The sequence below is a fragment of the Panthera leo genome, chromosome A2, assembly GCF_018350215.1.
Source record: "Panthera leo isolate Ple1 chromosome A2, P.leo_Ple1_pat1.1, whole genome shotgun sequence".
Taxonomy (NCBI): Eukaryota; Metazoa; Chordata; class Mammalia; order Carnivora; family Felidae; genus Panthera; species Panthera leo.
Genome location: NC_056680.1, coordinates 115,478,495 through 115,505,141, shown reverse-complemented (window position 1 = coordinate 115,505,141; position 26,647 = coordinate 115,478,495). Strand labels below are relative to the sequence as shown.

The following is a 26,647-nucleotide window of genomic DNA, read 5'->3' as shown; positions in this document are numbered from 1 at the left end:
CATGACCTAATCCTTCAATTCCTAGGTATTCACCCAAGGAACTTACATGTAAATGTCCACAGCATCTTTTATTTATAATAGCCTCAAACTGGAAACACTTTAATTGTATAGCCAAGCAATGGAATGCCACTCATCAACAGAAAGGAATCAACTGCTAATACACATAAAAAGATTGATGAATCCCAAAAGAATTATGCTGAAAGACGACATATTTTAAAAAAACACAGCAAATAAAAGATTCATGTGCATGCTTTCATTTATATAAAAATAAGGAAAAAGTAAACTAAGCTATAGAAACAGAATGCAGAGCAGTGCTTGCCTGGAATGCAGGGGAGGAGGGAAGGATTATAAATGGATACAAAGGAACTTCTGGACATGATAGATATTAACATATATATATATATATATATATATATATATATATATATATATATGTTGTCTTGATTGTGTTAATGGTTTCACAGGTATGTATGTGTGTGTGTCTACATTTATCAAACTGTACACTTTAAATATATGCTATTTATAGAAGCTTTATCTCAAAGATATTTTTTAAAAGTTTATTTATTTTGAGAGATAGATGAGAGTTGCGTGAGCAAGGAAGGGGCAGAGAGAGAGAGAGAGAGAGAGAGAGAGAGAGAGAGAGAGAGAAAGAGAAAGACAGACAGACAAACCCAAGCAGGCTTCACGAAGCTCAGCATGGAGTTTGACATGGGGCTTGGTCTCCCAACTGTGAGGTCATGATCTGAGCCAATATCAGAGTCAGACACTTAACCAACTGAGCCGCCCAGGCGCACCTCAAAGATATTTTTTAAAAGGAAAGATAAAAACTGTAAAAGTATGGGGTACCTGGGTTGCTCAGTCAGGTAAGTATCTGACTCTTGGTTTCAGCTCAGGTCATGATCTCACAATTTGTGAGCTCGAGGGTTGTGTCAGGCTCTGCACTGATGGTGTGACACCTGCTTGGGATTCTCTCTTCCTCTCTTTCTGTCCCTCCACCCCCTAAAAAATAAACAAACATTTTTTAAAAACTGTAAAAGTACTGAAAAAATAAGATATCGCACAGGATTATGCTGGGCCTATGCAAATGACAATAATTAACAGGAGAAAATAAATGTATGAAATGGCTGGAGAAACAGCTCTACCATGACTCTTATGTTAAGCCAGAAGGTGGCTGGTAATTTGTTTGGGAATATGTTGTCTGAACATAGAGCAAGAGTTTCTCACACACCCTCAGTCTCAACACATATTTTCAGGTCCATATGAATTTGCAATCAGAATGAGTTACAAGGTGGTGAATGCGGCAATCATAGTTGCTATGAAGTTCACTATGACAATATCAGGATGATTAAGGATGTTATTTTTCTAAAGATTTTCCAAGTACATGACCTCATCTTATTCAGTTACATGATGCCACACACATATTTTGAAATGAGCAGGGAGGCTGGAATATATGTTTGGTTAAAAAAGCTTTGAGGGACAATTCACACTCCTATTTGGTAAATATCCATCTATGGGCCATACACTTAAGCTTCTGTCAAAAAATTTATTTAAAAAAATCTATTAAATTACACTGTTCAGGTTAATTATTCTTAATTTACATCACACTTGATTCACTGGTTCACGCAAAACCTACTTTTGGTTATTTTATTTCTTTTAATAATGTGAAAAATAGCCTTAACTTATACTCAAAACAGAGGCTACAACCCTAAGTGGGGCTCCTGCTCTCATTCCATCCATTTGATCACTCTGGCTTGCCAGCTAGGGTAACCCTTATCCTGAATCTTGTGCTCATTAACACCTTGCTTTCCTTTTGTATAGTTTTATTGTACATATATAGGCGTTCCTTAAACTATGCAGCTATTTTAAACATAAAAAAATAGCATCACACTATAGCATAAAATCTTTTGCTATTTCCAGGCTTGTTAAGATGTTTCCAGCTGTACATACATATGAATTGCTCTAGGAATTCATTTTGATATATGTGAACACTCAACTCTGATAATGCTGAACTTTCCCCTACCCAGTGTGCTTATACCAATTTACACTGCCACTAGCAGTGTAGAAGAGATACTGTAGAATCACATGTATGTTCTTGCCAACTGAATGGTATAAAATGGTATTTTACACTGTGATTTTTAGTATCTCTTCATATGTTCACCGATACTGTGTCCTTTTACTTGATTTGTGTATGTAAATTGACAGGAACACAACTTCATACATTATCCACATTTAATGACCAGTTTCATCCACTGAATAGTCTCTCCTCACTGAAAGATACATCATCAAAGTAGTACATATGTTACCTCTCTTTCTGAACTCTTTATTCCAGTGATCATTCTATCTGTTCCTATGCCAATAATACAATGGTACTTAATTTCTACATATGAGTAATGCCACATTCCTGCTTTTCTGCCTCAAAAGTGTCTTGGCTATTCATCTTATTAAATACCAAGAACAAGCTTATTGGAATTTGTATTGAATTTCACTGAATCTAAAAGATTTTGAGAAAAACTGCTATGTTCACAATACTGTATTCCTGCCCATGAACAGGATATATTTATTTAGGATGATATAATAATTCATCACAATTTGTGTGTGTGTGTGTGTGTGTGTGTGTGTGTGTGTGTGTAGGGGCCTTGTGAATACAGTTCACAATACTGTATTCCTGCCCACGAACAGGATATATTTATTTAGGATGATATAATAATTCGTCACAATGTGTGTGTGTGTGTGTGTGTGTGTGTGTAGGGGACTTGAATATTTTTGTTAGATTTATTCCTAGACATAAATGTGACATTCTCTGACTCTGCTGTAAACGATGTTTGTCTTAGTTACATTTCTTGATGTTTGTTGATGACATACAGAAATAGAGGTGACTTTCGTATATTAATCTTATTTTCAAATATTTTGCTAAACTCTGTTATTTCTAATAATTTATAGTCTTGGGGTGTTCTTTGCAAAAAAAAAAAAAATCATGCTACTTAAAAATACGAAGTTTTATTTTCTCCTTTCCAAATTTCTTGCTTCTATAATTTGTCTTTTTGTGCTTATGAAACTCTCAATAAAATATTAAATAGAAGTAGTGTTAGTGAACATCCTTCTCCTAGTTCTTACTTTTTTAACTAGGTAAAGACTTTATCAATCATTCTTTTAAACTTCATATTCTGGCTTCTTTGGCTTAACTAACTACAAACAAATAATGGTGTATAAGCAATAACTAAAAAGCAGAATTTAAAATACTATAGGTTTCTATACTTCAACATTATATATATTCATCCTAAACAAAAATTTTTAAAGCAGTCAAAATTATTGAAGCTTTATTATTTTTTTAAACAAATTTAGTCAATTGTTTGCCTAATTATTGGAAACCTCATCAAAACCCTGAACAAGATCACCCTTCTCCCCAATAGCAAGTGGTGCTTTTCCACCCAGCCACTGCGGTGTCCTTAAGCTTTGCAATACCACACTGGTCTAAGAAGCTGGGTGGCATTTCTGTCAGCTGCTATGTCTTGACACGGCTGGTAATGGTAAAAATGTTTGCTTCTAGAAATGTCTGAACATTAGGATTATTAAAGTAGATAACCATTCCCTAGTCTGCAAATATACTTACCTCCTTAATATCAGAGATACTGTTTATTCTTAGTTTCTTTAAGAAGAACTGAAAAATGATATCACTTATTATAACAGTTATTTGTTATGTCATCTGTTACTCTGTATACCATCCCAGGGCAGTTCTTTTTTACCACTGCATAATAATGTCTGAAGTCTGCAAGCTTCTCTTAGTTTATGATAGGTTCTTACATCTTGTTGGAGTAGAAATGAGGCTTTGTGGGGGAATGGGGTTGCACCCAAATGGTCTTAGGCACACCAGCTGAGATTTCAGTTCCTGATATTAAAGAGAATGATTCTAATATTTACCTATCCAGAATAGTATTTTATCTAGTGTTTTTTAAAAATTAAGATTAAGGAACTTCCCTCTTGTTCTCAATTTACTTATCCTTTTAAAAAACATGAATATGTATTAAATTTTATCAAATTCTGCACTGAGGTTTTTCTCTTTAAATCTGCTAATGTGCTTGGTTACACATATTGATTTCCAGTATGAAACCATCTTACCACACATGGGACAAATCCAACTTGGACATATCCTGTTATCTTTTTATACATCATGAAATTTCATTTGCTAATATTTTGTTGCAAAATTTTACATGCATATCCTTGAGTGAAATGGAACCATAATTTATTTTCTTATATTTTTGGTACCTAGCTCATGGTGGCCTCAAAGATGAATAAGAGAATTCCTGTCAGTTTGGCTTTAATGAACAAATGGAATTATGAACATCCTTTCGGAACAAACCCATTTTACTTAAGTCGAAGAACTTCAGAATTAGCTACAACTTCTAATTCACCTTGGTCTCAAATTTAAAATTATAGATCCTCAGGCCTAATGAAAAATTTTGGATTTTTAATAAGCACCTCAAATGATTCTGATAAAAATAATCTACTGCTCATGCTTTGAAACACACCACCAGGGAGAGGGAGCTCCTGGCTTCCCTTTGCTCTCACAGCAGTTCAGAGGAAGAGTTAAGATAGGCCCACCAGGACTACATGATGAAGCTTCTATTGAAAGAGTTGAAGAGGCTAAATTCTCTTGCCTCTCCATAACTTTTCTTAGGAAAGATGACCATAGTTTGCTCAGGAGAGGCACTGGTAATGCCTTTTGTTCCAACATAATTAGTAATCATTTCCTTACTCACTTTAAACATGTTTTATTTAGCTCTCCTTTGGAAGCCTTCATATTATAGTCTCTTTTCTTTTTTATCCTAGGATAGGCCCAAGAACTGCCTCAGGCTTGGATGACCTCTCCTAACCCATTAAATCTTTTCTCCCAGTTCTAAAGGCTAGTAAAAGAGTTTGAGAAGGCATGGGATGGGGATAAATTTATGCCTAAGATGGGACTAAATATACTGGCACTTCACACTATTCAGATCAGTTCACAAGGTGCAGAATCTACAAAGGAATTTGAGCCAAAGTGCTAACATGTAACATATTAATATTATAAAAATTTATCTTGCCTGTAAAAATCCAGGACAGCCTTGGTAAACTGGGAAGATTCCTGGTTTAAACCACAGGGAGGGAAAGATAATCTTTCTAGCTATCACAACATAATAAAAATAATAAATAAATCTTAGATTCTACTTTTCCATACTACTCAGGTCCAAAAGGAAATGTGCCAGTTGAGAAATGCAGGTGGTCTGAGAGGTACTACTGATGTGAAATGTCTAATTTCAAATACCCATTTCTTTTCATGATTCTTTTCTCTGAAGACAAGGTCTCTACCTTCACCTCAACCAAAGTTCATGACAAACCTATTTATTTTCAGAAGTCAAATATACATAATAAAATCCATGACTAAATATTCTATCCTATTGAAGGAGGATGGTGGAGGAGTAGGAGGTCCCTAGGCTTGCCTTATCCTACAAATACAACTACATAACTATCAAATCATCCTAAATACACCAGAAATCTACCTGAAGAGTGGCAGAACAAATTCCACAACTAAAGGTAGAGAAGAGGCCATAGTGAAGAAGGTAGGAAGTATGGAGACAAGACCTGGAGAGAAAAGGATCCTGGACACTGCGTTGGGGAGGGAGCCATGGTCATGGAGGAGGGAAGAGACAGACAAGCACACAGGGAAGCACATGGGGAAAATGAATCCCTGGAGCAACTGGCTTGGAAAGGGAGAGCATCCAAAGTTCATGAGTTCTTGCAACCAGTGAGGCCTAAATAAAGCCTGGAGTTGTAAAGGTTAGCATGCTTACCTCTGGGAGAACTCAGAGCTATCCTATCCTTCAATGAACAATGTACAACAGGTATTTAACATGTTATCCATATATTTCAAAGAATTATATAGACTTTTAAGTTCTCATATTGAAAATAAGACCATTGGCAGCATCTTACGTAAAAACTTACAACTTCACTTACTCATGAAACAATAAATTTGTGGAATAAAGTTGAAAAATTAAAGGCATCAATCTGAAACATGGATAGATATTTCCTATGTCTATATTATCTAGGTTTGAAAGTCTCCTCAGTTCCAACACCCCACCATGACTGCCAAATATTTTTCTGCAATCACATTTTTACTTTTCTTTCTCTACAATGCTATTACACCACCACTACCTCATCATCACCATCACAACAATAGCAGCAGCTATGTGTTGAGCGCTATGTGCCAGGCACGGCTATGAGAGTATGAAGTATGAATTAACTCATTTAATCCTCATAATATCTTTTGAGAAAATAAATATTATCCCTAACTACATACATGAGACAACCAAGCACGAGAGAGGCTAAGCTAGTAAGTGGCAGCATTGGTATTTGAACTCAGTATTAACTTTCCATTAGAGTTGTCTCTCACAAATCACCTCCTCACATCTCTAAAATTCTGCTTCTGGGTTACACGATATCATTTCTCTCCGTTTGGAAGTTCACTTAACATGATGAAGTTAGATGAAAAGTGTCATTAAAACGTTCCCCTGTTCAATAATCTACTTTACCTAGAAGTTAGTTATAAAAATCAGGTCAAATGTGTACAAACCATGTATTCAAGGTTTTTCTCAATTTATACCCATCCTCTCTTTCTGGCCACATTCCCAATTTAGCCCATCACATGAATACTAAGCAAGAGCTAATTGGAGCTATATCTTATCCTCTCACAGGGCCTAATACAATACCCAGAACATGACAGGTATCAAAAATGTTCGCTAGATTAATGACTAAAAGGCTTCATGATTTTTCTGATACCGAGCCATAGATTTTATAATACTAAGGTTCATAGTGCTCACAAAGACATTTCTTTATCCTTCCTTTATAATAAGATAGTGTTAATTGTTTAAAAATTTAAAAATTCAAAAATTCACTCCTGACAAATTAAGGCAATTCAGAACACGGAAATCATAGTTTTCTCTTTAGCAAAAAAAAAGTAGCAAGTGGCAGTTATACCCAACAGTGTGATTAAAGAAATGAAAGTATTCTTAATATTACCAAGAATTTTATTGCTAACCTGTTGAGGAGTTATGGTATCTCTATAGCTTGGTAAAATTTTTAGGGTGACACTTCCACTAATATTTTTCAATAATTCTTGTAATTCCTTTGGATTGTTTCCAACCTCATGGCCATTGACTTCTTTAATGATGTCTCCCACATGAAGCAGACCTTGTCGATCTATCATTCCCCCATGAAGGATTCGGGCAATTACCAGGTCATTATTTTCGACCCTAAATGTTACACCCTAAAGGAAATAAAAAACAGAATTATCACTGATTTTATATTTCAGGAAGAAATCTTAAGTATTCATGAATATGTATATAAAAAAATAATACTAAAAGTAGATGAGTGAATTGTTCCCATTTTTTCTGATGTTCTCTCCTCTCCCAATATCCTATTTTCTTAAATATTTTTTTAATGTTTACTTATTTTTGAGAGAGAGAGAGAGAGCGAGAGAGCATGAGTACATGAGTGGAGGAGGGGCAAAGAGAGAGGGAGACACAGAAGCCAAAGCAGGCTCCAGGCTCTGAGCTGTCAGCACAGAGCCAGATGTGGGGTTTGAACTCACGAACTGTGAGATCATGACCTGAGCTCAAGTCAAACACTTAACCAACTGAGCCACCCAGGCGCCCCAATACCTTCACTTTTTAATAACTTTCTTCTGTATTTTGATACTATAATTAGCAAGCAACTTGAGTTCATTTCTTCAAAGGGTATAGGAAGAAATGGAGTATCGTTATCTCCTGTAATTTTTGCTGCCCATTAGCAAACTTCTGGCCTCTATTCAGTTTCACTTTTTTTTTGTTGTTGTTTAATTTTGTATGCTATATTAAGTTGAGAGAGCATCAGTTGTGTATTTATATACAAGCCAAAAAACACTGATAAAACAGATAAACATGAATTAAAATTTTCATAGTAATACAAATTAGGAAAAAGAAAAAAATGAGATAGTGAATAAGCCACAAATATGTCAGATTTCAAATTTTAAAAGGCATTGATATATCTACTCACCAATGGCTCCCCAGCTCTTTTGTGAATACCAAGAATACGAATGGCATCTACTGGTAATAACTGATTATTGATAGAAGAATTATTCATTTCTGGGCTTGATGGAGGTGAATCATAACATTTTGATGCCACAATATCATGGGCCTCCAAGAGTGACTATAAGGATTCAAAACAGCCTGTGGTTATTGGTTATTGATGGAATAAGTTATTAAAAAATAAAGAGTTAATTATCCCAGTGGAGTGCTAAAATATTCCAAGGCACACATTATTAAATTCTAAAATATGAGTTAAATCAAAGTCAACAGAACCTTTTAAAGAAATATAAATAGTTTCAGTAACATAAATAGTATTATATTCCTTGCTTTAAAAGATTTGGAGAGATTGATAGGGTTTTATGATTTTTTTTTAAAAAAATGTTCAGAGGAAACTGAACCTAGTTTTCAAAGTGAGGTGCACTGAAGGCACTGGCTTTCACTGCTGCCATTGTCATCAGCAATATCATCATTCAGTATTTATCATCAACCCCTGTTTATTAGGTATCATACAAATTCAAATGGTACAGACCCTCACTTTTACTCTAAAATTATTATATTAATTCTTTACATGTACAAAATGTCTGCTAAAAAGATATCCAATAGAAAATGGATAAATATTTGCATATCAGTGATGAGATGTTCTATTACTGAGAAAGCCTTAGTCTGTAAAACATGTATTTTAAGGGAAAAAAAAACTAATGAGCTAGTAATGGTCCTAAATATAATTTTACCTCCTACATTTACTATGTGCTATCATAAAGGATGACTTTGATCTAGCTTTCTAGGAATTTCTTACAATTTTTTGTGTATTTATTTTAGTTTTTCATTTATACTATAATTGTGTATACCCAACATAAAACTGAGCTAAAAAGTTATTTTTTTGAGTGGATGCAATGCAAGTTCAAAGACAAATCAAAATAGAAAGAAGGAAGAAAATGTCAACAGATTCAGAATAGAAGCAATCAAGATATGAGTTTAATTGGTAATTTCTGGTCATTTCATGAAAATATGCTGTAAGTGACTAAAGAAAATTTCCAAAAGAAAAATTCACTAATCCACATGTAAAGATTATTCTTATAAAAGCTAGAAGGTGCTGAAACCTCTAACCTGGGCTGTTTAGTTTTCATCCTATGCCCTCTTCTTAGGTAATATTATCTACTCCTGTGACTGCACCACTACTCATATGATAACTTCCAGAACTCTCATGAGCTTCAGATTCATAGACTAAAAATCTGTCCACAACTAGCCAAAGTCATGATAACCTCAAAATCAAAAAGAGTAAGGACTGTAGAATATTGAAACATACTGAATTAATGAAAAATCCGTAACTGCACAATCCTATTTCAAAAACAGAAGTACTGAAAAACTCATCTGTTACCATTCGAGACTGCTATTTTAAACAATTCTTTACTTTGAAAATTGGTGAAGGGAAGGATCAGGCACTTCTCTTTTATGAAATGCATTATGTGATAAGTAAATAACCCAGTTGAAAAGGAAACACTCTACTCTTTATACAAGAATACCAGCTATAAAATATAAAATGAGTGAAACAGAAAAATGTCATTTTGAAGCCTCTAATGAAAATACTGATTCAGGCAAGCATTAATTTGTGTTGATAAGTAGATAAATGGTTGGATAAGAAATAGCATTTCTATAATGCTAGAATAATAACACACTAGATTATGTCCTAGTGAAGAATATTTCAAAAGAAGGATTAGACTGTCTTTGCCTTTAATCAAGGGACCAATCTCAGCATTAATAATGGTGGGCTAACTAGGTGTCACACATCTTCTGATGTAGTTTAATTCATGTTGCATCACATCACTAATGATGCATTCTAATTCCAAATAATTAACTTGAATCATCAACCTTTTAGAACTTCTATTTACAGGAAATAGAAGGGAAAACTAAGCAACACAGCAAAGAGACTACCAGACTCATCCAGACAGTGGGATATTCTGGAGGGCAGTGGCCTGGTCTCTTAAGAGGTCAACATCATAATCAAGGGAGAATAGATGGTCCAATCAAATGCCAAACATGGGTCTAGGTTGGAAACCCATAAATACAAACCAGCTGTAAAGAATATTTTGTTGTCAAATGGAGATGAATAGGATATGCATATTACATGAGATAAAGATTCACTGAAATGGAAAAGTGGAAATTAATGACAGGAAAAAAAAAGGTAAGTTACAAAATACCTTGTGCCAAAGGATCTCAATCACTAAAGAAAAAAATACGTATGTATATGCACAGAAAAAGTATGGAGGAATATGCACTAGAATAGTACAGTAGTGTTCTGGGTACTAAGAATGCAATGTCTTAATTTAAAAATTTTTGCTTGTATTTTCTAATTATATTTATTGAACTTTATATAAATTCATATACTTATTAAATTTTATATATTTATGAAAAACATATAGCATGCCTGAAAGCTCTACCAGATGCTTGAGATATCACAAACTTAACATGGCCAGTTACCTTAACATTAACATATCAGTTTCTTCTAGAGTGTTCCTCATCTCAGTGAGGGCCACCAATTATTTTTCAGAAATCTTACCCTTGTCAACTTCCCACATCCCTCTTCTGCAACTACACCACATGTAATCAATCACCAAGTCCTGTTGATTTTATGGGTTAAAACTTGAAAATCCTTACATACTCCTCTTTTTTCCCCCCTCATGGTTTCCCACTGTTCTCAGGATAAGGTCCAAATAGTTCACTCTGACTTATAAGACCTTAATCAACTAGTACCAACATAAGATGTCTCCAAAAACTGTCCTTTTTTTTTTTTTTTTTTTTTTTTTGTACTTAAGATCCTGATTCATGGAGAAATCATTTCACTATCAACCTTCATATTTTGCAGCCACATTGTTGAAGGGTCATATAAAGTTCCTGAGAAAAACCAAAGGGGTTTTGCCATTTGATTTTCAATGTTAAGATTTACAGCGAAAGCAGGTGACACTTTATTCTTCTATCCCAGCACCACTTATTGAACGGTCCATTCTTTCTCCCCTAAAATGCAGTATCTCTGTCATAAATCAAGCTGCCGTATATATGTGGATATATTTCTGGGATTTTTATTCTCTTCTATTCATTTATTTTTCGAACACTGTCTCAATACCACACTTAATTATGGGTTTATAAGAAACCTCCCCGCCCCCTTCCCTTTCTCTTCTGAAACTGACTCTTTGTTAAACAGGTTAACTCTTCACTGATACAGGCCAATGCTTCAATTGTATTTATTTTTTTGCACCTGTGGAGGATATGCTATGGATAAGTTTCTATTCTTACACAGTCCTCTCTTATTCCAAGGTCATCGATTGCATCTCAGTCGCAGAAGCAATACTGCAACAGCTTTAACAAGGAAGGCTGTGAAACTGGTAGTGAGGAATAAAAATCCATTATCACAGTAAGAAAAACATCTTTAGCATACGTTCTGATGGTGAATCAAGGCTGGTTTTAATTACACAAAGGAAAATCCATTCTGATGTCTTTTTGCTATACATTTATGTACTGTGTTTTAGTTATGTGTGTCTGTTTTTGTATCCTCAGTATATCAGGGTAGTAAAATACCTAAGTTGGAATTCACATATTTACAAAATATGGCTCTAAAAAATCTTAAATATATCACCTTAAGCTGGAACTTAACTATTAAAAGAGAATACTTTGGGAATACAGGGGACTTGGGAAAAAGAATAATAGGCAAAGTTTACCTGGAAGTGAGGCTCTTTGAGTATACCAACCAGTTCTGCCACATTTTCATCCACATTTATTAAAGGAGTGATATCTTCAAGAATTTCATTGACTAATTCTAAGTTATTGTCACTGACAGCTTCTAGTTTTGAATCTTCTAGCCTCTCATGAGCCTGAAAAGATAACCGTATATTAAAGTCATAACACACATTGTCTTGCTCCAGACCATGGTTTTCTTCTTGATTTTTTTCAAAAAGAATGTTTTAAAAAATGTTATTCCAAGGTTTGGTTCATTGAAACCAAATTTAATAGTCCAATCAGAGGCAATATATAGATTCTATAGTAAATGTTATCATGCAGTATAATAAATCTTGGCTTCTATTCCTAACCTAAAAGTCATGGAAAACTTTTTTTAATTAAACCATGAAAAACTGAGTAGGTATGGGGAGCCTGGGTGGCTCAATCCATTGAGCATCCACCTGTGGCTCAGGTCACGATCTCATGGTTCATGAGTTCCAGCCATGTGTCGGGCTCTGTGCTGAAAGCTCAAAGCTTGGAGCCTGCCTCAGATTCTGTGTCTCCCTCTCTCTCTGCCCCTCCCCCACTCCTGTTTTCTTTCTCTCTCTCTCTCTCTCTCTCTCTCTCTCTCTCAAATAAACATTAAAAAATTTTTTTTTTAAATTTTTTAAAAAAAGGAAAAAGAAAAAACTGAACAGGTCAAATGACAATTTAAAAAACATTTTCTAGCCAATATAAATTCCTCATGACCTTCTTATCTAGGCTCAAACTCTAGATGATACTACATATGCTTTATGAAAATAAATGATTATAAATAAAAACAAAAAAATAGGAATATAATCATTATATGGACTGCCATTAAAAAATAATAAAAACCATTCTGGGAGCACCAGAATCCTAAAGCTACCATTTTCCAACTTTGAAAATCAGCAAAATAGTGTCAATTCAGGGAAGGTAGCTCTTGAACTGGACCTTGAAAGACTGTATGATTTTGTTAGGGGAGTGACCCTCTCATATTTCTGTATTAAGTTGCCTTTTTTTTTTTTTTTTTTTTAATCTCACAATCTTTTCCATGCAAAATGGACTGTGAATCACACTGTCACAGAAAATAAGTAGGTTTCAATAGTGAGGGTAAAGCAGAGTTTTAAATTCAAACTGGAGGGGCACCTGGAATGCTCAGTCAGATGAGCCTCTGACTCTTTATTTCAGCTCAGGTCACGATCCCAGGGTCTTGGGATCAAGCCCTCGCTGGGCTCCACGCTACGCCTGGAGCCTGCTTAAGATTCTCTCATCGTCTCTCCCTCCTTCCCTAGCCTTACTCCCTCTGACCCCCTCCCCTGCTTACAGGCTTGCAAAATCGCTTTCTTAAAAAAAAAAAAAAAAAAAATTCAAACTGGAAATGAATGCTAAATATTCTCTATTTTTTAAAAATGTTTATTTATTTTGAGACAGAAAGAGTGAGTAGGGGAGGTGCAGGAGAAGGAGAGAGAAAGCATCCCAAACAGGCTCTGCGTCATCAACACAGAGCCCAGTGTAGGGCTCAAACCCACAAACTGAAATCATGACCTGAGCCGAAACCAAGAGTCAGATGCTCAACAGACTGAGCCACCCAGGTGCCCGGCATTCTCTCTCTTTTAACTGCTCTTTGTTTTTCTGATAAATGGTTGCTGTCTGATTTTGAAGACAAAGCAGAGCATAACTGTTAAGATTTAATGTATAAATGAAACGATGTAAGATCACAAACCTTATATTTAATATTTTAAGATCAATTTCTCTAAGTACTCAGGAAAAATCCAAGTTTCAAGTGGTAACAGTATCAGTTAAACTTTATCTGCACCTATAATACTTCAGCTGTTATTTTTACCACAGAGTGGATCCTTCAAAGACAAATACAGATTCTAATTTTTAAAATGCAATTTTTTTCATTTAAATGTATTTCCTCTAAGTGACTTACAAGAGTGAAGTAAGAGCTTAAGTAGAAGAGGCGGACATATATTAAGCAACATTTCTAAGAAATACCTCAGAAGAAGAAATTTAAGTCATATGAAGACAGAAGAAATTATAACTGTTATTAAACGAAGAAAAATGTCAAAAGACCAAATGTAATTTAGAGAAAGCAGTTTCTATTACATTTGGATAAGAAAAAAATAGATAAAAAAATTAAGATTAGAAAACGTCACAAAGAATGAAATGGATAAATTTGTAATTTTCTGAAAGCATAACACAAGCCTAATAAGGATAAGATGATGAGGACACTCAATATGTATCATAAAATGATTATCACCATTGGAAAAAACCTAAAATAACAGACATAACTAGCTAACTCTTACAAAACAAACTAGACTTGCTTATTACTTTAATACAAATATTCGCTGTTAACAAATACTGAATTTAGCATCATTAACCTTGCTAACCTTGTTTAACCTCTTATGGTAGTATAAGAAAGTTTAAGCAAAAAAAAGGAAAGAAGCTTAACATTTATTGAGGGCTGTGTGTGTGTGTGTGTGTGTGTGTGTGTGTGTGTGTGTGTGTGAGGGAGGGAGGAAGAGAGAGAGACACCATGTTTTCAGTGCTGTGTGAGTGAATGAGTGTGTGTATATGTGTATATCAAACAAAGATAGATGTGTTATTATCTTCACCTTATAAACACTCATGCAAAGTAAGATAAAGTGATTTGCTTGAATTCATACTACTGGTAAGTGGCAGTCAGGTAGTCTAATACCAAGGCATATCTGACTTGATCACTATATAGACAGCCACTGTGGTTAATTATTCCATCTACTATATGATGTATCATTCTAACTCATTTTAACTGTGTGAGATATGCTCTCATTGACTGCTAGTTGAGTTGCTGCTTCTTGGCATGTTTTTCTAGTCCAGATGTGGTGTTAATTATGTTCTAGTACATCTGTCCTCATAGTTATTTTATACTCCTATGGTTCAGAATAAAACCCACCCCTTCAACCTGTACCCTTTGTGCTCCAAATAAGAGGTATAAAAACACCACCTATTTCTCCAGGAAAACAGATAATGACTGGCTTACAGTTTTCAGGTAGTAAGTCAGTATATTTTCTATAACATTCTATGATTATGTAACATTATCAATTCAAGACACTGGGACAAGTAAAGAAACCAAAATGATCACTGACTTGAGAACTCTAATAAACCCTTAATTTCTATGTTCATCTACCTTACTGCTCCCAAATTGGGTGAGGACACATGGGAATGTGGAAAGACCCACAAGAAAGAGGAAGTAAGTAGGAGGGCAGAATTATGTTATAAAAACAAACATACCTGAAGGTTTTTTCACATGAACTGCACAGACTGGTTCTGTAGTAGGAAAAGAATATCACCACACAATACAGAAATTCTCAGAAAAAAGCTTTTTAGTGAAACTGTAGCTGTAATTATATTAACACAGAAAGCCAATTTCTTAAAAAATATTTTCATAATGTTTATTTTTGAGAGAGAGCACAAGTGGTGGAGGGGCAGAGAGAGAGGGAGACAGAGATGTGAAGTGGTTCTCCGCTGACAGCAGTGAGCACAGTGCAGAGCTTGAACCCATGAACTGCAAGACCATGACCTGAGCCGAAGTCAGATGCTCAACCAACTAAGCCACCCAGGCACCCCGGAAAGCTCATTTCTGAAATACAGTTGGGGCTATCAAGATCAACTTTAGTTTTTCCAAGAAAGCAAGTGTAGGTCCATATTTGTTAACTACGTAGATTTTTAAGCTCTAAGATACTGTTGAAAGAAGCTGGGACCTCTATTCATTTTAAAGTCAGAATATATTTACTAGCTTTTAAGAGGCAAGTACCAACTTGAATTTAACTAATCCAACCAACCAACCAAAAAAAAAAAAAAAAGGAAATACTAAAAACTGACCAGAAGGACAGATGAATCATTAGCTATTTGAATAAATGGGTCTTGTTTCCTTTAAGAAAAAGCATTATTAGAAAGCTAGCATAATTGGGGCACCCAGGTGGCTCAGGTCATGATCTCACTGTTCGTGGGTTCAAGCCCCACGATGGGCTCTGTGCTGACAGCTCAGAGCCTGGAGCCTGCTTTGGATTCTGTGTCTCCCTCTCTCTCTGTTTCCCCCTGCTTGTGCTCTCAAAAATAAAGATTGAAGGGGTGCCTGGGTGGCTCAGTCGGTTAAGCGTCTGACTTCAGCTCGGATCACGATCTTGCAGTTCTTGGGTTGGAGCCCCATGAGGGGCTCTGTGCTGACAGTTCAGGGCCTATAGTCTGCTTCGGATTCTGTGTCTCCCTCTCTCTCTGCCCCTCACTGCTCACACACACACACACACACACACACACACACACACACTCTCTCTCTCTCAAAAATAAACATTAAAAATTAAAAAAGATTAAAAAAAAGAAAAAAAACGAGCATAACTTAATAAAAATATATTCCACTTGCCACAAGGGTTGAAAGAACATGCCACAACTGGCTTTGTAGAACACTTGGAGCTGACACAAATATGGCCTAATCTACCTGGTAGGTCCAGTTCTGAGAAACCTATTCACCACTGCATCTTAGAAAAATGACCTACAGAGAGGAAAGAGTTCTTTCAGGATTTTTAGGTATTTTATATTGGCATAGTCTAACCATGCTTGCAAGCAAATAATAATAATAACAATAATAAAAAAAAGTCTAACAGAAGCTGTGGGCTATAATAAAGAGACAAATACTACTATTTATTATATTGTATCTAATACTATTATCATTTTGTGTAGTAACCTTTTCTCCCTTAAAAGCAAGGACCAAAATACCATAAAATTTTTAAAATGTTTATTTATATTTTTAGGAGAGAGAGAGAGAGAGCGAGCGAGCACGTGCACATGCATGCACAAGGTGGGGGAGAGACAGAGGGAGAGGAAGACAGAGGATCTGGAGCAGGCTCCATGCTGTGAGCGCAGAGCCCAAAACAAGGCTTGAACCCACGAACCATGAGATCCTGACAGCCGAAGTCAGATGTTTAACTGAGCCACCCATGTGCCCCATAAATTTTGTTTCTATCTTCTTTGAATGTGGCTAAGTACGTGGTAGTTGCTCATTAAATATTTCCTGAAAAAGCTAAGTACATGAGAAATAAGTTTGGCTGTGGTCAAAGAGTTATCCTCTTCTATACTAGACATTTAGGACAAGAAAAATCAAGAGAAGCCCACAAATGGTCAAAAATAAATAAGAATTTGAGCAGAAAGTAGAAATGAGAATAGAAAGCAATTTCCAATTTGCTTCTGCATACATTATATCAAAGAGAATGAGATTTGTTTTGAACAACAAAGATGAAATAAGTATAAATAAATTAGAACTGAATTCTCTAATGAGTAAAGAACTTGTCAGAAATTTAGTTAACCAAAGAGGTCAAATTCTTACGTTAGATAAATTGTATATCAAAGTACTCAGGGAGCTTCTAAATAACATTGCTGAGCCATTCTTAGAGGTATCTGTAGAATCAGGAGAACCACACAGATGTCAAAAAACTAGAAATGGGAATCTGTTATGCTTTTAAAAATGAGAAAAACCGTTTTTGTTTTTTTTTTTTAAAGCTTGGCTTTAACAGTATTCAGAGAAAATATAAAAGATACTTTTTATAATCTTTGAGTGGGAAAGACCTTTCTAACTTATGTTGCAAAATCTGGAAAAGCCATAAATTAAGCAAAAAAGGCCCAATAAAATTAACATTTAAAATTTCAAATTTCTTGTTAAAAATTAGCAAAGTCAAAAAACAAGTGAAAAACTAGGGTTAAAATACTTACAAATCATAATATAGACAAAGGGTTAATTTCCTTATATATAAAGGACTTCTACAAACCAATAAGAAAAAGATCAACACATTAAGAGAAATAAGCAAATAATATGAAAAATTCACAGAAAAGGAAATTCAAACTCTTAAACATATGAAAAGATGCACAGCCACATTCATGAGAAGTATAAGCAAATTATAATACGATATTCTTTTTTTTTTTTATCAGATTGGCAAAGATAAAAATTCTGGTAACATACCATGTTAGTGAGAATAGGGTAGAAGACAGACACTCTCACACATTTTTTTTCCCCCTGGTGGGAACATACTAGTGCGCAGAGTACACATTTATCTCAAGCTCACATGGATCATTTCCCAAGACAGACCACAGTAAGGGTCATAAAACGCATCTTAAAAAGTTTATAAGAATAAAAATTATATAGAGTATACTCTCAGACCACAATGGGATTAAATCGAAACTCAGTAATAGAAAAACAGCCAGAAACCCATGAAACACTTGGAGACAAAGCAACACATTTTTTTTTAATGTTTATTCATTTTTAAGAGACAGAGACAGAGCGCAATTGGGGGTGGGGCAGAAAGGGAGGGAGACACAGAATCTGAAGCAGCCTCCAGTCTCTGAGCTGTCAGTACAGAGCCTGATGTGGGGCTCGAACTCACAAACCATGAGATCATGACCTGAGCTGAGATCAGATGCTTAACTGACTGAGCCACCCAGGTCCCCCAAAGCAACACATTTCTGATAATACACAGGTCCAAGAAGTCTTAAGAAAAATTTACAAATATAGCAACCAATGAAAATAAAACTTACCAAATTTGGGGGGATGCAGCAAAGGCCATATTTAAAGAGAATTTTATAGCAGTGAATGCATAGTTAGGAAAGAAAAAAGACCTAAAATCAATAATCTAAACATCCACCTTACAATATAACTCAAAAAAGAGCAAATTAAATACAAAGTAGAAGAAAAGAAAAATTTAAAGCACAAATCAATCAACTGAAAAGAGAAAATCAATAAAAGTTAATGAAACCAAAAGCTGGTTCTTTGAAAAGATTAAAATTCCAGCTTAACTAAGAAAAAAGAGAGAAGACAGAGATTTATTAATAACAGAAATGAAAGGGGGGGCCATTACTACTGACACTATCAATAAAGGAATAATATGAACAATTCTAAGCCCAGAAATTTGATAACCTACATGAAATGGATCGATTCCTTTAAATACACAATCCAACAAAACACACAAAAGGAAATATAGATAACTTGAATAGTTCTATATCTGTTAAAAAATTATATCAATAATTAATAACCTTCCCAAACAGAAAGCACCAGGACCACATGGGTTTGCTGGTAAATTCTACCAAACATTTAAGGAAGAAATTATACCGATTCTCTGCAATCTCTTCCAGGAAGCCGAAGAAAAATTTCTTAATTCATTCTACAAGGAGAGCATTACTCTAATACCAAAACTTGACAAAACCTTAATTTGTCATTATACAGTTATTAAAACCCAGACAGACATATTCAACACAAAGTATGAACACTAATGTACACTATGCACTTTAGCGAATTAAGTTTTAATAGAAAAATTGAAAAGAAAGTACAGAGAATTTCCATGTATCTGCCTCATCCTAGTTTCCCTTATTCACACCTTGTATTAGTGTGATATGTTTGTTATAAGTCAATTTGATATACTATTACTAACTAAAGCCTATAGTTTACATTGAGATCCATTCTTAATGTTGTATAGTTCCATGGTTTTTGACAAATGCATAATGTCATCTATGCACGTTTACAGTATCATATAGAATAACAGTTCCACTGCCCTAAAAATGCTCCATGCTCCACCTACTCACCCCTCTCTTGTACTTCCCCAAACCCTGGCAACTATGGATTGTTTTGTATTGTCTCTATAACTTTTGCTTTTTTCCAGAATGTAATATAGTTGGAATCATACAGTATATACTCTTCTAAGACTGGCTTCTTTCATCTAGCGACATGTATTTAAGGTTCCTCTGTAGTTTTTTTGAAGCTTGATAGTTCAATTCTTTTTACTGCTAAATAATATTCCATTGTATGGATACATCACACTTTATGCTATTAAAGACATCATGGTTTGCTTTCAAGTTTTGATAATTATGAATAAAGACGCTATAAACATTCACATGTAGATTTCTATGTATACATAAATTATCAGCTCACTTGGGTAACTATCAAGGAGTGCAACTGGGGCACCTGGGTGGCTCAGTTGGTTAAGAGTCTGAATTTGGCTCAGGTCATGATCTCACAGTTTGTGGGTTCAAGCCCTGCATCAGGCTCTGTGCTGATGGCTCAGAACCTGGAGACTGCTTCAGATGCTGTCTCTCTCTCTCTCTCTCTGCTCCTCCTCCCCTCGCGCGCACACACACACACACACACTCTCTCTCTCAAAAATAAACACTAAATTTTTTTTTTTTTAAATTAAAGGAGTGCAGCTGCTGGACTGTATGGTAATACCGTGTTAGCTTTCTAAGAAACTGCCAAAGCGTCTTCCAAAGTAGTTGTGCTATTTGCAATACTAACAGCAATGAACAAATAGCTTCCTTTTTATAATATAGGCCTACTTCAGAGATACTGTGGGTTCGGTTCCAGACTACCACAATAAAGATAACATTGCAATAAAGAGAATATCGCAGTAAAGCCAGTCAAATGAATTTTTTGGTGTTCCGGTGCTTATAAAGTTACTATAGTCTATTAAGTGTGCAATAGCATTGTGTCTGAAAAAAAATGTATATACCAACTTAATTAAAAATTACCTTATCACTAAAAACTGCTAACCATCATCTGAGCTTTTGATGAGTCATAATATTTTTGCTGAGAGACTCACACCTCGATGCTGATGGCTACTAACTGCTCAGGGTGGTATTCCTGAAGGTCTGGGTAGCTGTGGCAATTTCTTAAAATAAGACAAAATGAAGTCTACTGCATTGATGGACTCTTCCTTTTACAAATGATTTTTTTTTTTTTTTTTTTGTAGCAGGAGATTCTGTTTGACAGTCTTTCCCCTACAGTAGAACTTCTTATAAAATTTAGAGTTAATCCTCTCACACCCACCATTGCATTATCATCTGTTGCTGTCATTTCAACAATCTTCACAGCATCTTCATCAGGAGTAGACCCCATCTCAAGAAACCACTTTCTTTGCTCACCCATAAGAAGCAACACCTCATCCATTAAAAAGTTTATCATGAGACTGCAGCAATTCAAATATTATAATGAAAAAGTGCAAATATCTTGAGAATTACCAAAATGTGATAGAGACATGAAACAAATGCTGTTGGAAAAATGATACAAATAGATTTGCTTAATGCAGGGTTGCCACAAAGCTTTTATTTTTTCTTTTCTTTTTCTTTTTTTTTTTTTTTAGAAAACCCACAGTATCTGTGAAGGGCAATAAAAAGAAGCACAAGAAAATGAGGTATGCCCATGTACATTTTGCAAATATTTCCCCCCAATCAGTAGCTAGCCGTTTCATTCTCTTAAAGAGGAAATTTTAAAATTTTGATAAAATCTAATTAATGAAATTTTTCATTATGCTTCATGCTTTTTATGTTTTACCTATGAAGTCTTTCTCTAACCCAAAGTTGTGAAGTTTTTATGTATTCTTTTAGATGTTTTAAAATCTTAGTTCTTACTTTTAGATCTATGATTTGTTTTGAGGTAATTGTTGTATATAATGTGAGGAATAAGATATTGTTGATTTTTTTGCATATAAATATTCTATTGTTCCAGCAACACTTATTTAAAGAACTATCATTTCTTCATTGAATTACCATGGTATTATTAATAAAAACCAGTTGACCATACATGTGTTGGTCTCTATCTGGGCTCTAACCTGTGCCACTGATCTATACCAATATTACACTGTTTTCTTTACTGTAGGGTAATAGTAATCCTGGACATCAGGTTGTAGAGAACATCAAATTTTGTTCTTTTTTAAAACTGTTTTTGTTAGTGTAGGTCCTTGATAAATTTCACTATCGTCATGTCAGCCTGAAATTTTGACTGCTATTACAGGGATTCTATAGATCAGTTTGGGGAGAACTGACATGTTAAAGACAAATGAACCTTCCAAACCCTGTATGTATATATGTATGTATGCCTTTAATTTCAGCATTTTTTTTATCGTTTCCAGTGTACAGGTCTAGCACACATTATTAAATTTACTATTTCTTTAATTTACAATTTCTGATTCATTGCTAGTATATAAAAATACAAATGATTTATGTAGATCAATCTTGTATCCTGTGACCTTGCTAAACTCACTTGTTAGTTTTAGAAGGTGTGTTTTCCCCCCCGCTTCTGGTAGATTCTTAGGGTTTCAACAGAGACAATAATGTCATCCTTGAATAAAGATAGTTTATTTTTTCCTCTTTAATCTGTATGCCTGTTCCTTCCACTGGCTAGTACCTCCAGGTATAGAAGTGAATGGAAGTAATGAAGTCTGAACAGGAGTGATCACAGAAAGACGGCATTCTATATTCCACCAAGAATTATGATGTTAACTATGGTTCATTTTTAATAGATGTCCTTTATCAGGTTGAGGCAATTTCCTTTTCAATTTACCAAGTTTTATCAGGAATGAATAACGTTCAATTTTGTAAGATGCTTTTCCTGTGACATAATCACATGATTTTTTTTAATGTTATCATTAAAATGCTGACATTTATTGGTTTTCAAATGTTAAGGCAGTCTTGCATTTTTGAGCCAAAACTCACTTAATTAATGGAATATTTCCTTTCTTGAAATGTCTTTAGCTGGCTTTGCTATTAGCGTAACAATAAGCCTCATAAAAGTAAATGTTCCTTTCTCTTCCTTTGAGGAAGAAATCAAGTAGAATTGGTATTACTTCTTCCTTATAAGTTTGACAGAATACTCTTGGGAAGCGATTTAGGCTGGAGCTTCGAGAAAGGTTTCAAACTGAAAATATTCAGTTCAAAAAAATAAATATAAGGCTATTCAGGTTGTCTATTCTTACATAGGTTTTAGTTGTATCTTTTAAGGAACTAGTCAATTTCACCTAAGTTGTCAGATCTATTGTCAATAAAGTTCTTCATAATATTTATTATTCTTGCAATATCTGTTGGATTTGTACTGATGTCCTTTTTCATTTCTGATACTATAATGTGTGCCTAGCTAGAGGTTTACTTATTTTACAGTTATATTCAAAGTTATATTGACTTTTTCTATTTTTGTCGTTTATATGTTCAAACTTATTTTCATTATTTACTTCTTTGTTCCTATTTTGAATTTGTTCTTTTTCTATTTTTTGGAGGTGACTTATCACTTAGATGACTGACTTATATATTCTCTTCCAACTAGACATTTTCCTCCAAGCATTGCTTTGACATGTATTTTCATTTTCATTCAATTCAAAATAGTTTTTTTTTAATGTTTGTGATTTCTGCTTTGACCCAAGGCTATTTAAAAGTATGCTGTTTAATTTCCAGATATTTGGTAATTTTTCAGATAACTCTGCTACTGAATTTTAGTTTAATTTTGCTTTAGTTTCATAGGTCTGCTACAACCAACTGGGGTGAATTCTGCCCAATGTACTGTGTAGTATGAGGACTCTCCACTCAGGCTGGTGGCAATGCAAACTATTCTCCATCCTTTGTGATCTCTGGAAATTGTTTGGCCTACTGTGCTTTCCAGGGGATCTTCCTTCTAACTCTAGAGGCTTACTTCATATATATACAGGTCAGTACTCAGCCAAAGATTTGAGGGGAGATTCTAGAGCCCTTTTTGTGTTCAGCTTCCTCCTCCCTGATTCCAGTCAGTCACTTCAATCTCCCCAGATCCTGACCTCTCTGAAGACTACTGGCCGGTTGTGTTTCCTCTTGCTGTACTGCAGCCTGAAAACTACACTCAACTCAGTTTCAAAATGCTCACTTCATTTGTTTCCTTTCTGTCAGGCATCATGGTCCTATGCTGCCTGCTGTCCCATGTCTAAAGACAGTCTCTCTCCCATCCCATATTTTGCTAACTTGTGAGGGTAATTCAAGAGTATTTTTTTTCTTCCTTATGGCTGGGGTGAACTTTATTCATCCTTATAACTTTACTTTTGGTGGTTACCCTAGAGATTTCAGCATGCATCCCTTTTTATATATCATAACCCATTACTTTTATCACTTCCTGAACAACAAAACAATCTTACAGTTGACTCATTAAGTCTCTCCTTCCTTTTAGGCTATCATCTTAGCATACTTCACTTATATACAGGTTATAAATGCCCCCAAGACAAGGTTATTATCTCATCTTAAAAGTCAATATTATTTTATATTTACCATTAATATTCTCATTTGTCATTCTGTCAGAAAAACTCTTTTTTTGCATTTCTTATAGAGTAAATGGAGATTATTTCTTTCAGATGTTGTCTAAACTAATCTTTATTTTGCTTTCATTTTTGGAGCTACTTTTGCTGGAAAGGAATTCAAGGTTGGCAGTGTTTTTCCTTCAAAATTTTAGTGATTTTAATGCACTCTGTTTTCACATTCATAGTCCCTGTTTTATTGCTATTAGTCTTATTGTTTCTCTTTAAATATAATGTGTATTTCTTCTCTGATTGCTTTACAAATATTCACTCTGTTTTTGATTTTCAGGAATTTAACTATGACGTTCCAAAAAATGTTTTTCTATATACTGAGGTTCACTTTGCTTCTTGAATCATCAGTCAATGTTGTTCACTAATTTTGAAAATTCTTGGCCACTGCATCTTCAGCTATTTCTTTTGCCCCATTTTCCCTCCCCTCTTTCTGGGATACCAGTTACATGTGTATCAGATCTTCTGAGTATGACTTACATATTCTCTTTTCTTTTTCCATACTTATACTCGGCATTTCAGTTTGCATGCTTTCCACTAACTGTACTTAAATTCATGAATCCCCTTTTCTGCCATGTTTTATCTATTCACCTCATCAAATGGGCTTTTAATTTCAGATATATTTTTGAGTACTTCAATGTCCATTTGATTGTTAATTGACACACACGCTATATTTGTTTCAAGTGTACATTTGACAAATTTACACATTCCTCAGCGCACACCATAAGTATAGCCACCACTTGTCACCATACAATATTATTTCCATATCACTGACTATATTTCCTATGTTGTACTTTTAATCTCCATGACTTATTTTTTACAACTGGAAGTTTGTGCCTCTTAATCCCCTTTACCCATTTCACCCATCTCCCACCCACCTCCCCTCCAGCAACCACCAGTTTGTTCTCTGTATTTGAGAACTATTTACAACAGCCAAGCTATGGAAGCAACGCAAGTATCCATCGATAGATGAATGGATAAAGATGATGTGGTATACTGGGACTACGCCAAAATAAAAAGCTTTCGCAGCAAAGGAAACCATCAACCAAATGACAAGGAATCCTATTGAATGGGAGATGTTTGTAAAATGGGCAGAGGACCTGAAGGGACATTTTTCCAGAGAAGACATACAGACGGCCAACCGACACATGAAAAGATGTTCAACTTCATTAATAACAAGGAAAATGCAAATCAAAATCATAATGAGATATCACTTTATACCTATTAGAATGGCTAGAAGCAAAAAGACAAGATATAACAAGTGTTGGCAAGGATGTGGAGAAAAAGGAACCTTGTACACTGCTGGTAGGAATGCAATCTGATGCAGCCACTGTGGAAAACAGTATGGAGGTGCCTCATAAAATAAATAATAGAAGTACCACATGATCTAGTAGTTCCACTACTGGGCATTTACTGAAAGAAAACAAGCATGGTAATTTGAAGATACTGGCACCCTTGTTTATTCCAGCATTATTTACAATAGCTAAGATATGGAAGCAGCCCAAGCATCGTTGATACATGAATTGATAAAGATGTGTGTGTGTGTGTGTACACACAATAGAATGTACACACAATAGAATATCACTCAGACATTAAAAAGAATGAGATCTTCCCATTTGTAAAATACAGATGCACCTAAAAGGTATTACACTAACTGAAATAAGTCAGACAAAGAAAGACAAATACCATATGATTTCATTTACATGTGGAATCTAAAAAACAAACAAAAAGCACAAACAGACTCATAAATACAGAATACAAACTGATGACTGCCAGAGGGGAAGTAGGTGGAAGGATGGGCAAAATATGTGAAAGGGAATGGGAGATAACAGACTTCCAGTTATGGAATGCATAAGTCACGTGAACAAAAGGTACAACATAGGAAAGCAGTCAATGGTATTATAATAGTGTTGCATGGTGACAGACGGTAGCTGCACTGGTGGTGAGCACAGCATAATGTATAGACTTGTCGAATCACTATGGTGTACGCCTGAAACTAAAATAACACTGTGTCAACCCTATTTTAAAAGGAAAAAAAAAAATTTAATGTTTATTTTTGAGAGAGACACACAGAGGGGAGAGGCAGAGAGAGGGTGAGACACAGAATCTGAAGTGGGCACCAGGCTTTGAGCTGTCAGTATGCACAGAGCCTGACGCAGGCCTCAAACTCACGAACAGTGAGATCATGACCCTAGCAGAAGTTGGACACTTAACTGACTGACCCACACAGGCACCCCTCAAAAGAAAAAAAAAATTTTAAAAGATTACATAGTGTGTGTATATATATGTATATATGTGTATATATATACACACATTGATATCCATACAACAATGGAAAACTACTCAGCCATAAAAAAGAATGAGATCTTGCCATCTGCAAAATATGGATGGACCTAAAGGGTATTATGCTAAGTTTAAATAAATCAAAGACAAATGCCAAATGATTTCATTTATATGTGGAATCTAAAAGACAGAACAAGGGCGCCTGGGTGGCTCAGGCGGTTAAGTGTCTGACGTTGGCTCAGGTCATGTTCTCGTGATTTGTGGCTTCGAGGCCCAAGTTGGGCTCTGTGCTGATAGCTCAGAACCTGAAGCCTGCTTCAGATTCTGTGTCTCCCTCTCTCTCTGCCCTTCCCCTGCTCACACTCTTTCTCTGTCTCTGTCTCTGTCTCTCTCTCTCTCAAAAATAAACATTAAAAAAGTAAAAAGTAA

At 35.0% G+C, this 26,647-nt stretch overlaps 1 protein-coding gene across 11 annotated transcripts in view; it reads right to left on the bottom strand.

The window, feature by feature from the left end:
* PALS2 (protein associated with LIN7 2, MAGUK family member) overlaps window positions 1-26,647 on the bottom strand; it is a 113,654-nt gene that overhangs the window by 36,532 nt on the left and 50,475 nt on the right. For all 11 annotated transcript variants that reach the window (XR_006197359.1, XR_006197363.1, XR_006197364.1 and 8 more), the window contains 3 exons: window positions 11,807-11,959; window positions 8,062-8,214; window positions 7,067-7,294 (listed from right to left, as the gene is read on the bottom strand). Coding sequence is in view for 8 of the 11 variants with exons in the window: in XM_042920357.1 (XP_042776291.1) it covers window positions 7,067-7,294; window positions 8,062-8,214; window positions 11,807-11,959 (534 nt within the window). In the remaining 3 variants the exon portion in view is untranslated. The remainder of the gene's footprint in view (window positions 1-7,066; window positions 7,295-8,061; window positions 8,215-11,806; window positions 11,960-26,647) is intronic.